This window comes from Sapajus apella, unplaced genomic scaffold (genome assembly GCF_009761245.1).
Source record: "Sapajus apella isolate SASKATOON/1434 unplaced genomic scaffold, GSC_monkey_1.0 scaffold49, whole genome shotgun sequence".
NCBI classification, from domain to species: Eukaryota; Metazoa; Chordata; class Mammalia; order Primates; family Cebidae; genus Sapajus; species Sapajus apella.
The window spans coordinates 4,132,212-4,148,713 of NW_022436989.1; the positions used below are offsets into that span (position 1 = coordinate 4,132,212).

At 38.2% G+C, this 16,502-nt stretch overlaps 1 protein-coding gene across 1 annotated transcript in view; it reads right to left on the minus strand.

Annotated features, from left to right (window-relative positions):
- CATSPERE (catsper channel auxiliary subunit epsilon) overlaps positions 1–16,502 on the minus strand; it is a 163,516-nt gene that overhangs the window by 77,816 nt on the left and 69,198 nt on the right. The window contains exon 9 of the mRNA XM_032242205.1: positions 1,593–2,085. Within this exon, the coding sequence (XP_032098096.1) occupies positions 1,593–2,085 (493 nt within the window). The remainder of the gene's footprint in view (positions 1–1,592; positions 2,086–16,502) is intronic.

Consider the following 16,502-nt stretch of genomic DNA (forward strand, 5'->3'; position numbering starts at 1 on the left):
TCTTCTCTGGTATTGGTATCAGGAAAAGGCTGGTCTTGTAGAATGAGTTAGGGATAATTACCTCTTCTTCAATTTTACAACTTAATAGTAAAAAAAAAAAAAAAAAAAAAAATCCCATTTAAAAGTGGGCAAAGGTCATGAATAGATATTTCTCAAAAGATAAACAAATGGCAAACAGGTATGTAAAAAAATGGTTAACATCACTAATAATCAGGGAAATGCAAACCAAAACCACAATGAGATATCATTTTACCCTGTTAAATGGCTATTGTTTTTTTTTTCTTCTAGATTTTATTTTATTTTTTAAAGATGGGGGTCTTTCCATGTTGCCAAGGCTGGTCTCTAATGCCTAGGCTCAAGCAATCATCCCACCTTGGCCTCCCACAGTGCTGGAACTATAGGTGTGAGCCATCCTGCCCAGCCTGGCAATTATTAAAATGACAAAAAACAACAGATGCTGGCAAGGAGGCAGAGAAAAGGAAGCTCATATACCCTGTTGGTGGGAATGTAATTTAGCACAACCGCTATGAAAAAGAGTATGGAGGTTTCTCAAAAAAAACTAAACATAGAACTGCCATACAATCCAGCATTCCCACTACTGGGTATTTATCAAAAGGAAAAGAAATCAGTATTATCAAAGGGACACCTGTACTTACATGTTTATTGCAACACTATTCACAATAATGAAGACATGGAATCAACATAAATGTATATCACTGGATGAATGGATAAAGAAAATGCGGTATATATACCCAATGGAATACTATTTGGCCATAAAAGTAACAAAATTATGTCGTTTCCAGCAATATAGATGGAACTGGAGGTCAATAAGTGAAATAAGCCAGGCACAGAAAGACAAATACTACATGTTCTTACTCATATGTGGAAGGTAAAATCCATGATCTCAAGGAAACAGAATAGAATGATAGATATTAGAGTCTGGGAAGGGTGGGTGCGTGGGAGGGAGTATGAAGAGAGGTTGCTTAATGGGTACAGATACACAGTTAAATAGAAGAATAAGTTATATTGTTATATATCTAACTAACATACCATTCTACAGAATAAATAAGTTCTAGTGTTTCTAGTTTGTCTGTAGTGAGACCAGGGTACCTAACCTATGCTTAGCAACAATATTTTTAACATTTCAAAGTAACTAGGAAAGAGGAAATGATACCAACACATAGACATGGTAAATACTGAAGAAGATGAATATCCCAAATACCCTGACTTGATCGTTACACTTTCTATACATGTAACAAAAACTCATTATTCATTCTGGAGAGCTCATATAACCTTTGTTTGGGGAAAAAGAATTTTGTGTCTTTTGCCCATATCAAGGTAAAACAAAGCTCCCATATTATGAGTGAACTGCATAATAACATACAAGTTTTAATTTATTTTTAGTTTTGGAGGTGTATCTCTACTGTAAAGAGGTATCTGAGAAGCTGAGTTAGAGCTGTTTACAGCCTTAGATAAAACAACTAGGCAAAAAGCTGCACAGCAAGTTTCTGTTTATCACTGAATAAATGGTATGATAAATATATTTGTAAAATATAAATATATTTATAAAATATAAAATGTCACTTACTTACCTTGAATAAATATTTGACCCAACACCATTTTCTTGATGAAATGCCAGCAATTCCATCATCAGGAAGATTTATAGTTCTTCCCATTTTTATAAATCCACGAAAACTTTTTAGGTAAAGAACACCATTTATATAAAAAATTACTCCATCTCGTGATAAAATCACATCAGTTACATTATGTCTTTCATCATCACTCAGAATGTCTGGAGGCACTCTGACTCTGGTCCAAGTACGGAATGAATCATTTGTTTGAAATGTCTCCCTGTCAGTTACCAAAACAACACATGCAAAAATACAAGTATCACGGAAAGCAATTAGTTGACTACCAGGGGGTGAAGAGATTGGTAAATAACCAGGAATTTCTGGTATAGTTAACATAGGAAAAGTCAACAGAATAAGAAAATCTGCAACAAAGCAATCTTGAAAAATCACTTGGTTTCCTCTAATCTCCTTTAGCGCATCTTCCATTGTCATTGGTATCTCAATATTCCAGGTCCTAAGAAGATAAAGAAAATAAAATAAAATGATCTCTCCATCTTCTCATCCATTTTATACAGTGCTGATATTTATCGTCCTTAAAACATTTTTGACTTTTATCAATATAAATCTGGATAAGACAACTAATATTAAAATGCAACCACTGCCACAATGTTTTTGTTATTCTTCACTCTGGTCCCAAAGGAAAACAATCTTTTTTTATTTATATTTTATTGCACTTTAGGTTCTGGAGTACATGTGCAGAACATGCAAGATTGTTGCATAGGTACATACATGGCAATGTGGTTTGCTGCCTCCATCCTCCCATCATTTATATCTGGCATTTCTCCCAATGTTATCCCTCCTCAACTCCCTACCTCCCACTGTCCCTCCCCTAGTCCCTGCCAACAGACCCCAGTGTGTGATGCTCCCCTCCCTGTATCCATGTGTTCTCATTGTTCAACACCTGCCTATGAGTGAGAACATGCGGTGTTCGATTTTCTGTTCTTGTGTCAGTTTGCTAAGAATGATTGTTTCCAGATTCATCCATGTCCGTACAAAGGACACAAACTCATCGTTTTTTATGGCTGCATAGTATTCCATGGTGTATATGTGCCACATTTTCCTTGTACAGTCTATCATTGATGGGGGCATTTGGGTTGGTTCCAGGTCTTTGCTATTGTAAACAGTGCTGCAATGAACACACATGTGCATGTGTCTTTATAATAGAATGATTTATAATCCTTTGGATATATACCCAGTAATGGGATTGCTGGGTCAAATGGAATTTCTATTTCTAGGTCCTTGAGAAATCACTACACTGTCTTCCACAATGGTTGAACTAATTTACACTCCCACCAACAGTGGAAAAGAGTTCCTATTTCTCCACATCCTCTCCAGCATCTGTTGTCTCCAGATTTTTTAATGATCGCCATTCTAACTGGCATGAGATGGTATCTCAGTGTGGTTTTGATTTGCAATTCTCTAATGACCAGTGATGATGAGCATTTTTTCTTATGTTTGTTGGCCTCATATATGTCTTCTTTTGAAAAGTGTCTGTTCATATTCTTCACCTACTTTTGAATGAGTTTGTTTTTTTTTTTTTTTTTTTTTTTTTTAAATTTTTTTTTTTTTTTTTTTTTTTGTTTATTTTCCCTTTTTCAGATGGGTAGATTGCAAAAATTTTTTCCCATTCTGTTGATTGCTGGTTCACTCTAATGATTGCTTCTTTTGCTGTACAAAAGCTCTGGAGTTTAATTAGGTCCCATTTGTCTATTTTGGCTTTTGTTGCCAATGCTTTAGGTGTTTTCGTCATGAAGTCCTCACCTATGCCTATGTCCTGAATGGTATGCCTAGGTTTTCTTTTAGGGTTTTTATGGTGTTAGGTATTATGTTTAAGTCTTTAATCCATCTGGAGTTAATGTTAGTGTAAGGTGTCAGGAAGGGGTCCAGTTTCTGCTTTCTGCACATGGCTAGCCAGTTTTCCCAACACCATTTATTAAACAGGGAATCCTTTCCCCATTGCTTGTTTTTGTCAGGTTTGCCAAAGATCAGATGGTTGTGGATGTGTGGCATTGCCTCCGAGGCCTCTGTTCTGTTCCATTGGTCTATATCTCTGTTTTGGTACCAGTACCATGCTGTTTTGATTACTGTGGGCTTGTAGTATAGTTTGAAGTCAGGTAGCGTGATGGCCTCCAACTTTGTTCTTTTTGCTTAGAATTGACTTGGCTATGCAGGCTTTCCTTTGGTTCCATATGAAGTTTAAGGTGGTTTTTTCCAGTTCTGTGAAAAGGGTCATAGGTAGCTTGATGGGGATAGCATTGAATCTATAAATTACTTTGGGCAGTATGGCCATTTTCACAATATTGATTCTTCCTAACCATGAGCATGGAATGTTTTTCCATCTGTTTTTGTCCTCTCTTATTTCCTTGAGCAGTGGTTTGTAGTTCTCCTTGAAGAGGTCTTTACATCCTTTGTTAGTTGTAGTCCTAGGTATTTTATATTCTTCATAGCAATTGTGAATGGCAGTTTTTTCTTGATTTGGCTCTCTTTAAGTCTGTTATTGGTGTATAGGAATGCTGTGTTCTCTGCACATTGATTTTGTATCCCGAGATTTTGCTGAATTGCTTATAAGTTTCAGGCGATTTTGGGCTGAGACGGTGGAGTCTTCTAAATATACAATCATGTCGTCGTCTCCAAATAGACACAATTTGACTTCCTCCTTTCCTAATTGATACCCTTTATTCCTTTTTCTTGCCTGATTGCTCTGGCTAGAACTTCCAATACTATATTGAATAGGAGTGGTGAGAGAGGGCATCCTTGTCTAGTGCCAGATTTCAAAGGGAATGCTTCCAGTTTTCAGTATGATATTGGCTGTGGGTTTGTCATAAATAGCTTTTATTATTTTGAGATATGTTCCGTTGAGACCTAGTTTATTGAGAGTTTTTAGCATAAAGGGCTAGTGAAATAGCTTTTATTATTTTGAGATATGTTCTGTTGAGACCTAATTTATTGAGAGTTTTTAGCATAAAGGGCTAGTGAGTTTTGTCAAACACCTTCTCTGCATCTATTGAGATAATCATGTGGTTTTTGTCTTTGGTTCGGTTTATGTGGTGAATTACGTTTATAGACTTGCGTATGTTGAACCAGCCTTGCATCCCTGGGATGGAGCCTGCTTGATTGTGATGGATAATCTTTTTGATGTGCTGTTGCAAGCGTTTTGCCAGGATTTTATTGAAGATTTTTGCATCTATGTTCATCACGGATATTGGCCTGAAGTTTTCTTTTCTTGTTAAGTCTCTGCTGGATTTTGGTATCAGGATGATGTTGGTCTCACAAAATGATTTGGGAAGGATTCCCTCTTTTTGGATTGTTTGTTTGGAATAGTTTCAGAAGGAGTGGTACCAGCTCCTCTTTGTATGTCTGGTAGAATTCCGCTGGGAACCCATCTGGACCTGGGCTTTTTTTGGTTGGTAGGCTATTAATTGCTGCCTCAACTTCAGCTCTTGTTATTGGTCTATTCAGGGTTTTGACTTCTTCCTGGTTTAGGCCGGGGATGGTGCAAGTGTCCAGGAATTTATCCATTTCTTCCAGGTTTACTGGTTTATGTGCACACACTTGTTTGTAGTAATCCCTGAGGGTGATATCTCCTTTATCGTTTTTTATTGCATCTAGTTGATTCTTCTCTCTTTTCTTTTTTATTAATCTGGCTAGTGGTCTATTTTGTTGATCTTTTCAAAAAAACCAGCTCCTGGATTTATTGATTTTTTTAAGTTTTTTTTTTTTTTGTGTCTCTATCTCCTTCAGTTCTGGTCTAATCTTAGTTATTTCTTGTCTTCTGCTAGCTTTTTAGCTTTTTTGATCTTGCTCCTCTAGCTCTTTCCATTTTGATGATAGGGTGTCGATTTTAGATCTTTCCTTGCTTCTCATGTGGGCATTTATTGCTATAAATTTTCCTCTAGACACTGCTTTAAATGTGTCCCAGAGATTCTGGTACACTGTGTCTTCATTGTCGTTGGTTTCGAAGAACATCTTTATTTCTGCTTTCATTTCATTGCTTATCCAGTCGACATTCGTGAGCCAGTTGTTCAGTTTCCATGAAGTTGTGCGGTTCTGGGTCAGTTTCTTAATCCTGAGTCTAATTTGATTGCACTGCTGTCTGAGAGACTGTTTGTTATGATTTCCATTCTTTTGCATTTGCTGAGGAGAGATTTACTTCCAATTATGTGGTCAATAGGAAAACAATCTTGACTCCTACAGCTGTTTCTTCTGCAATGTGTCTCCATATTCTCAAGTAAAGATTCTTATACTGTCTTTCTTAAAATATGATTTTTATACATTCTCTATCACCTTTTCTCTTTTATTACTTCTCCTTGTGGAACAGGGCTAACTCCTAGGCAGTGTACCCAGAGTCAGCCCTATTGCCTTCTTATATGGCAGATGAAAATGTATCTCTTCCATGCCTACTTATACATCTTCTCCCCAACTCTCAAATTAGTTAACTTTTTAGTTAAATGAATAGAGTGTTTATATTGTTTAGATTTACTGTTTAAATATTGCTTACTGCTGAGCCAGTTCTACTATGAGTATGTTTTCTTTTCTCTCTATATATACATACACATAACTTTTCCTGGGGTTAATAATTGTTTCATTCAAAAATTTTGGTTGTTTTTTCAGTAGGTAGTTAAAATAGCATTTTATAATATTTTCCATGTGATAAATGCAGAGATAATCCAGTACTTGTTTCCTAGTGTTTCCCTTCATTATTCTCTCTTAGCTGCCATTTACAGGATCTCATGCTCTGATCTTTTCTTTTGCTAAAGCACATTCTTTAGCACCTTCCTGTGAAAGGATGTATAAACATACATTTTTTGAGATCTTGAATATCTGAAAAGATCTTTATTTTACACACTTGATGAATAATAGGCTAAGGAGAGGGCATTTTCTCCAGCCTGTTGGTAATCAGAATCACTCTTGAGAAAGTCACATCATAGACTGATTTTTATTATTTAAATGGTTGTCCTTCTGTAGGTTTTTAGGATCTTTCTTGTTTCTTGCTAATCTAAAATTTGACAGAGAAGAGTCTATCTTTTGAAATGGGAACATGGAGTAATTTATGAAAACAAACAGTCTGACATATCTTAAAAGTACTGAACATTTTTAAGAAGAATTTCTCAGCAGGGCAATCCAAAAGACACTGGGCTGAAAGATGTTCGGCAAACATTTCTTGAGTCACTCATTTTCTCAATAAATTCATGCTTGGGTTGGTGATGATGACATTCTGCCCATTCAGCAGGACCCAGGTCAAGGGGACCTCAAGTTAGGCTAGTTGTAGAACTGTCACCAAACCTCTTATGCCTTAAACCATTCCAACAAAAAATTCAGTGCAACTTCCATATAAAGTCCTGGGAACAGGAGGCAAAAATTTGCTATTAGGTCTCTAAGGGTAATAGTGAGTGGTGCCACTGCCATTTCCACCACGACTCCTGGAGCTGAGAATCCTGGCAATCGGGAAAACACCACCATATATTAGGCATGAGTCAGAGCATATATAGCCTTCTGGCGAACTTGCTCAGCTGTATTGCCACCTAGAGGTCAATGTAATTGAGTTTTCCAAAGACTGTTTCACTATTCTATCATGCCAGCTGGAGAACATGGTAAGGCCAGTGAATTTCAGGAGCATGGCTCCAGTGCTGTCTTCTCTTCCTTTGAAGTGAAAGAAATGCTGTGTGAAATACCAGGAGAGTAGATAAGATATTCTATAAGTCCACAAATGATAATGTAGAAGCATTGTGTGTAGGGAAGGCAAATCATATCCAAAGTGTCTATTCACCAGTAAGAACAAAACACTGCCCTTCCATGATGGAAATGGTTCAGTGTAGTCAGCCTGCCACCAGGTAGCTGACTAATCACCACACAGAATGGTGTCATATTGGGGGTATGACACTCCCATTGTTCATATCTGCTTCTGGTAGATTGGGCACTCAGAGTTGGCCACAGCCAGGTCAGCCTTGGTGAGTGGAAGTCCACATTGCTGAGCCCATAAATAACCTCAATTTCTACCACCATGGCTACTTTCTTTCATGAATGCATTGGGTGATGACAATGGTGGCTGGGGAAACAGGCTGACTGGTATCCACAGAATAGGTCATCCTATCCATTTGATTATTAAATCTTCATCTGCTGATGTTATTCTTTAGTGATCATTCACATGGGATACAAATATCTTCACAATTTTTGCCCATTCAGAAAGGTTTATCTGCATACTGTTCCCCATATTTATTTGTCCTTCCCCATATTTATTTGTCACAAATATTCCAGTCACGTTCCTTTGAAGTACCTAATCATCTAGCCAAACCATTGGCTGCAGCCCATGAACTGGTATATAATAGCATTTCTGGTCATTTCTTCTTCTTCCATCCCTTTACTTTCAGTTTATATGTGTCCTCAAAGGTGAAGTGGCAGCTTGTAATTGGGTCTTATTTTAGTCCAATCAGCCACTTTATGTCTTTTGATTTTAGAATTTAATACACTTATATTCAATGAAATTCTACTTCCATTTAAAAATAGTTTTTTAGTTGTTTTGTAGATCCTTTCTTCCTGTTTTACTATCTTTCTTTTGGCTAAATGATTTTTTTCTACTAGTAAAATTTTATTCCTTTCCTTTTATTTTTGTGAATCTATTATAGGTTTTGCTTTGTGGTTACCATGAAGCTTACACATATCATCTTATATTTATGTTATTTTAAGCTAATAACAAGTTAGATTGAAATTTTTCTATATTTTACTCCACTTTTCCTCACAATTTATAATTTACATCTTTTTATATTGCATATCCCTTGAAAAATTACTGTAGTATTTTAATAGTTTTCGTTTTAACCTTTATACTATAAGTGATTTACACACCACCATTACAGTATCAGAATATTCCGACTTATTTTGCCACTGGTTTTATACTTTCAGATGTTTTCATATTACTCATAAGCATCCTTTTCTTTCAGCTCAATGCACTGCTTTTAGTATTTCTTGTAAGACAGGTCTAGTGGTGATAAACTCCCTCGGCTTTTGTTTGTGAAAATCTTCATTTTTGAAGGATGGCTTGCTGGGCACAATGTTCTTGGTTGTCTTTTTTTTTTTTTTTTTTTATTCAGCACTTTGAATATGAATATATCATCCCATTCCCTTCTTGCCTGTAATACTTCTGCTGAGAAGTCTGATGTTAGGTGTATTGGAACTCCCTTATATGTTATTCGCTTCTTTTCTCTTGCTGCTTTCAGGATCTTCTCTTTGTCTTTCATCTTTGACAATTTGATTACAATAAGTCTTGGGGTATTCTTATTTGGATTGAATCTTACTGGTAACCTTTAATCTTTATGTACCTGGATACTATAATTTTCTGCAGGTTTCAAGTTTCCTATTTCTTTAAATAATCTTTCTACCCTACTGTATTTCTCTACTCCCTCTTAAACCCCAATGACTTAAACATTTGCTATTTTGATGCTGTTCCATAAATCCCACCAGCTTTCTTCACTCCTTTCATTTTTTTATCATAACTGTATATTTTCAAGTAATCTGTCTTCAGTTTTACAGATATTTTCTTCTCTTTGATCAACTGACTGTTTTTGCTCTCTATTGAATTTTTCATTTGTTCACTTATTTTTCAGCACTTGCATTTTTGTTTAAAAAAATTTCAATCTCTGTTAAATTTATCATTCTGATCATGTATTCTTTCCTCATTTTGTTGAATTGTTACTTTGTATTTTCTTGAAGTGCACTGAGTTTCCTTAAAACAGTTATTTTGAATTATTTGTCAGACAGTTCATACATCTCTATCTCTTTAGGGCCAGTCACTGGCACTTTATTTTGTCCATTTGAGGACACCATATTTCCCTGATTTTTCTTGATCTTTCTGGTCATGCATTGATATCTGTGCATTCAAGTAGTAGATACTTATTCCAGCCTTCACAGCGTGGTTTTTTCTGGGAACACAATTCAACAGTAAGCCCGTCCAGAGATTCTAGGTGGGTCAGCTGGTGTGGCCCATGAACCTATGACTATGGCAACCACTGAAGCGCTGGGGGGTTCCTTAAGCCTAGAACCATCACAGTTGGTACAGCACCAAGCTGGAAACCCTTGGCCACTGAAAATGGTGCAGTGATGGGGTGTATCTGAAGTTCACAGCCTCTGAGATCGGCTTGCTGCTGAGGTTTCTCCAAAACCTAAGGCCTCTGTAGTCAGCTGGCAGTGACGCAGGCCAGAGATTGAGTCAATTTCCCTTAGCATTCTCCTTCAGGGATGCCCAGAAAGGGGCTATGTTCCTATAGCTGTCCACTTTTTGGTGCTGCTGGATAGCATGCAGAGCCATCTGTAAACCAGGCCCAAATCTTCCTTTCCTCTGTTAACTCATTGTAGGGAACTCCCCATGAAACCATAGGTGCAAATGGGGAGAGAGAAGGCAGTGTAGCAGCAGTAGGAACCATGTGAATTTGGGCCACTTTGTCCTAAAATTTACTTGCTCCTTGAGGGCCTGTTAGGGCCCAATCATGTATATACCATTTCCATCTGATAATGGAGTATTGTGTTGCTGTGCATGTCCAACATTATGACTCAGTGGGCAAGTAATATCCAATTCATGATGGACAGCTAGGGTTGCATAGTAACTTGGTTGCCCATGGTCAAGCATTCAGTTTCTGCTAAAGCCCAACAGTAGGCCAAGAGTTGTCTCATAAGAGGAGAGTAGTTATCCCAGGATGATGAAAGGGCCTTTCTTCAAAATTCAAAGGGAGTGTGGTTCAATTTAGCTATAAGGGCTTGACAAAGGCTCTACATAGCATCCCTATCTGCCACTGACATCTGCTATATCAAACAGCCCGAGCGGCAGAGCAGTTTACACAGCAGCCTATACCTATTGTAGAGCCTTCTCTTGTCCTGGGTCCCATTGAAAACTCACAGCTTTTTGGGTTACTTGGGAAATGGACAAGTGTAACATTTCCAAATGAGGAATATGTTGCCTCTAAAATCCAAAGAGGTCCATTAGGCATTGTGCTTCTTTCTTGGTTATAGGAGGGGCCAGATGCAAACAACTTAAACTTCACCTTAGAAGAGATATCTTGATATGCCTCATACCACAGGACTGCAAGAAATTTTATTGAGGTAGAAGGCCCCAAATTTGAGTTGGATTTATTCTCCACTCTTTAGCTTGTGAATGTCTTACTAATACATTGCCACTTCTTGCTCCCCATGTCCAATTAACATAATGTCATCAATATAACGGACCAGTGTGATATTACCTAATGGAATGGAAAGGTGACCAAGATGCCTACAAACTAAATTATGACATAGGGCTGGAGAGTTGACATACCCCTGAGGTAGGACGTTGAAGATGTATTGCTGTCCTTGCCCACAGAAGGCAAACTGTTTCCGTTGGGCCTCATAGACAGGGATGGGAGAAAAAGGCATTTGCCAGATCAATAATTGCATAACACATAGCAAGGGATGTGTTAATTTGCTCAGGCAATGAAACACATCTGGTACAGCAGCTGCAATTGGAGTTACCACCTGGTTAAGCTTATGACAACCCAGTCATTCTTCAAGATCCATCTGTCTTCTGCACCAGATAGATAGATAAGTTGAATGGGGATGTCATGGGAATCACACCACTCCTGCATCTTCTAATTTCTTGATGGTGGCTCTAGTCTTTGAAATCCCTCTAAGAATTCAATATTGCTTTTTATTTACTATTTTCCAAGGTAGAGGCAGTGCTAATGGCTTATATGTGGCCTTACTCACCATAATTATTCTCACTTCATAGGACAGGAACCAATATGGGGATTCTGTCAGCTGCTAAGTATTATCCCAAGCATGCATCCTAGAACTGAAGGAATAACCATAGCATGGGTTTGGAGACCCACTGGATTCACTGCGAGACAGGCCTGAGTTAAAACTCCATTGATCATCTAACCTCCATAAGCATCTATTCTGATAGAGGCCCACAGTGACATTTGGATCTCCTAGAATTAGTGTCAGTTCATAGCCAGTGGCCAGTAGTCTGTAATATGTCTGATATTTACTTTTCTCCAATGTACAGTTACCCTGGTTAGAGGCCACAGGTCCCTCTGGGGTAGGCTGGGAGAAAGATTAACAACATAAATTTGTATAGCATATCAAGGTCTTTCTTGAAGGGGATGCAGTCGCCTCTTTATTTAAGGGCTTTGGGTCTATAGACAGGCTCACTCTGCTATGTATATTTTTTTATCAAGTTTTCTTCTGCTCCCTGCTCTATGCTGTTTCTTCTGATTTCCATTTTTCTGGTTATTGAGTCAGGTATCTGACTTTCATGTTGCAGGCTTTCTGTAATTTTCTGGTGGTCCTTCACTATACACTAATATTTAAGAGAGGAGCCATGACAAGGTGTGAGTCAGCTTTATCACTGAGTGAAACCTCTTGCTTCCATCATGACACTATGTTTCTTCCTATACCTCATAAGTTCTTTTAAGTAGGTCTGATGGGTTAATCCAAAGAAGAATCCTCTCTTATCCTGTCAAGAAGATAATGTTATGTTTCCATATTTAGGGAGTAGGGCTGGAGAAAAGAGCTGAATGCACATTGGGGAGTTCCTACCATATTATCATTTTATTTTTTATTTTATATATATAATACTCTTACGGACTACAGTCACCCTGATGCACAATAATCTGAAAACCTATTCCTCCTGTAAATCTGAACTTTTATACCCTTTGATTAATACTTCCTCCTTTTCACATTCTCCCCCACCTTGGCTCTTGTAACCATTATTTTACTCTCTACTTCTATGAGGTCAACTTTTTTAAAGTTTTCATGTAAGTGAGGTCATACAGTATTTGTCCTTCTGTGCCTGGCTCATTTCACTTAGTGTAATGTCCTCCAGGTTTACCCATGTTGTTGCAAGTGACAAAATTTCCTTCTTTTTAGAAGGCTGAATAGTATTCCATTGTGTATATATATCACTTTTTTTTTAATCCATGCGTCTACTGATGGACACATAGGTTGTTTCCATATCTCAGCTACTGTGAATCAGTGAACATGGAAATGCAGATATCCACATATTGATTTTGATTCCTTTGGATATATACTTAGAAGTGGGATTGCTGGATCCCACTGGGAGTTGTAGTAGATTGCTGGTAATTTTGAGTTTTTTGAGAAAATTCCATGCCATTTCCCATAATGGCTATATTAATTTATGTTCCCAACAACAATGTATGAGGGGTACTTTTTTATCCACACCTTTACCAACACTTGTTATCGTTCATCTTTTTGATAAAAGTCATTGTAATAGGTATGAGGTGATATCTCACTGTGCTTTTAATTTGCATTTCCCTAATGATTAGAGATGCTGCACTTTTTTTTTAAGGTACCTATTGTATTGTTGTTTGGAATCTGTAGTTGGGCAGGGCCACATCCTGGGCTCCAAGGCTGGATGAGGTCTCTGGAGTCTGTGGTTAGCTACACAGAGTGGACAGAGCCAGAGGCTATGCTCCACACATATGCATAGACTGAACTTGTCTTTAGATCTAGGGTCGTCTTATACACCATGGTATACTATGTAGCCATAATAAAGCATAAAATATGTTCTTTGCAGCAACATAAATAAAGCTGGACGCCATTATCGTAAGTGAAATCAAATACTGCAAGTTCTCACTTATAAGTAAGCAGGAGCTAAACAATGGGTACACGTGGACGTAAAGATGGAAATAATAGACAGTGGGGACTCCAAAAAAGGGAGAGGGTGGGAGGGGAGTGAGGATTAAAAAAATACCTACTGAGTACAATGTTCACTATTTGGATGATGGGTACACTAGATGCCCAAACATCACCATTACTCAATATATCCATGTAACAAATCTACACATGTACATCTTGAATCTAAAATTTAAAAACAAAAAAGCATGGCATCAAGGTGTGGTAGAGTCATCACTCAGCTGCTGGTGTTGTGTGAGGCCAGATACTCCCTCTGCAGGTAAATACTGACCTACATTTGCCTCCTGGCAAGGGGAAGGCTTAAGGAGAGCACCAGGGCTTGGCTTGCTCTATCTCTGTGGTTGAGTGCGGCCAGATGCTTCCTTCATAGGAAAACACTGACCTACACTTGCCTTCTGGCCTGGGGAAGGTTTAAAGAGAAAGCTGGAGGTAGATGGGAAAGCTGGCTAGCGACTTGAGGCTGGCAGCCCTATGGATCCTGTTTCTTGCAGAGTGATGCTGTTGGCTAGTCTCTCTGGTATGGTGCCCCATTTGCAGAGCCATCATGTGCTGGTTGCTGTGGGCTCCAGGCCCTCTTCTTCATTTCTAATTGATCCCAGGTGGTCTAGTCCTGCTGGTACTCCCAATGTGTCCTGTGGAGTGAGACAGAACTGAGCCTCCTGTGAAGGGTCTCACAGTGGTGGGAAAGTTAGAATATCTATCTCAACTATCTTTCCCCATGGTGAAAACCATGGGCCTAGGGGAATATTCTGTGTGTGGCACTATGTAGCTTGGGAGACACGTGACATGGTCAAAGAGAAACAATTCCTCTTACCGTTTGAATATGGCTTTTCTTAGTTCTGATATTGGATATTGGCAAAGGTATTCTTGTTTGTGGATAGTTGCTAGCTGGATTTCTGGGGGTGGGGGAAGTTGGGCCAGAGAACTTCAATTCTACCATCTTGTTGACATAACTCCCCACCAATTAAGAATTCTCTTCTGTGAGCGCTTACTTGACGGAATTGCTATGCACTACTCGGTCACCACGTCTTGCTCTGCTTTCTATCTTTTGTTCTTGCCTCCCTTCCACTTTTTGACTTTACAGGTTTGTAACTTTAAAAAAAAATTTTTCTCCCTGTGATTTGGTAAGATTTTGGGAGAGATTAGAGATAAATAAATGGACTTAATCTTCCATGTTTTAATTTATCTTCATTTAACTAAGTTTCAATAAGCCATGTTCCTTTTCCTCTTTTAAAAAGATTTTTTCAAAATTAAGAGATGGGGGTCTCACAGTGTTACCCAGGCTGGTCTCAAACTCCTGGGCTCAAGATATCCTCCTGTGTCAGCCTCCTGAGTAGCTGGGACTACAGGTGCACAGCATGGCACCCAGCCTAGTTATGTTCTGCTTAGGAACTTTGCTGGCCCTTAATTACATACAGGAAAAAAACTCAAACTTTTCCAAATGATTTTCAGGGAATCTCCATATTATTCCTTTTCTTTGCTATTCAATTTCATCTGCCATATTACATTTCAGATGTGTTCTTTCCTCCTTCCAAAACTGTTTATAGCCTTCCCCTCTCTTAGTACCCACTTCCCTCTTCTCCTTCCCTATACTATTATACTTGTTCTTCAAGATCCTGCACAACCTGCACAGTTACTACCTTTTGTGTTTTTCTTTCTTGTTTTACCACAAAATATATCTTTTTATTTTTTTTGAGACGTAGTTTTGCCCTGTCACCCAGGCTGGGGTACAATGGAGTGATCTTGGCTCACACTGCAACCTCTACTTCTTGGGTTCAAGTAATTCTCCTGCCTCAGCCTCTTGAGTAGCTGGAACTAGAGGTGCATGTCACCTTGCCCAACTATTTTTTTTGTAGTTTAGTAGAGATGGGGTTTCACCATGTTAGCCAGGATGGTCTCGATCTCTTGACCTCGTGATCTGCCTGCTTTGGCCTCACAAAATATATCTTTTATAAGAATAATATTTTCTAAGCTCATATTAGTCAATCGTGTTAATGAAATTTTATGACATCCAAGCCTATATATTCTAAATGGCTCTCTGAATTCTCTACATATACATATTTTCCTTATATTTATTTTAAAGTATAATGTAATAATTTCATTATATGCAAAAGAGTATATAATGCACATACACCATTTAAAGAATAATACTAAGATGATTAACTGTGTGTTAATCACCCAGATCGAGAATCAGAACATTACCTATACCTTAGAAATTTCCTGTATGCCTAACCTTTCCTACCTTCCCCACCTACTCACAGGTCATCACTAACCTGATTCGGTGATTACATTTATGTTTATATTCTCATGGGTTTTGTTTTTGTTTTTGTTTTTGTTTTTTGGAGGCAGGGTCTTGCTCTTCCACCCAGGCTGGAGTGCAGTGGCAAGATCATGGCTCACTGCAGCCTTGGCCTCCTGGGCTCAAGAGAGCCTCCCACCTCAGCCTCCCAAGCAGCTAGGACCACAGGTGCAAAATGCCATGCCCAGTTAATTAAAACAAAATTTTTTTAAGGGACAGGGTCTCCTTACGTTGCCCAGGCTGACCTTGAACTCCTGTGCTCAAGCAATACTCCTACGTTGGTAACCCAAAGTGTTAGGATTACAGGTGTGAGCAACTGCGCCTGGCCTTTCATGTTTTCTTAAAACTAGTTTTGCCACATATATGTCTTAACAACATAGAAGTGCAAAGAGAAATAGAAAAATCCACTATTATCTCTTGCAACTTCGACACCTCTTTATAATTAACAGATCCAGCAGGTAGAAATTCAGTAAGGACATGGCTGAACTAATCAATCAACCAGATTTAATGGATACTTGTAGACTACTTCTGAACTAATCAATCAACCAGATTTAATGGATACTTGTAGACTACTTCATCTAACAACAGAAGAATACATGATTTTCTCAGTCCCACGTGAGTATTCTCCAAGATGCACCATGTGCTGGACCATAAAATGCACCTTAACACAATTTAAAAGAACAGAAATAATACAAAGTATCGTCTCAAACCACAGTGTAATTAAACTAAGTCAAATTCACCTAAGAAGTTGTATCTATTAAAGAAATTGGAACAATAATTAATAATCTTCCAAAACAGAACACTAGGCCCAGTGACTTTCTTTTTAGGTTAGTGAATGCTAACAGTTAAGGAACAAATAATGCCAATTCTCTAGAAACTTTTCTAACAGAAGCAGAGAGAAT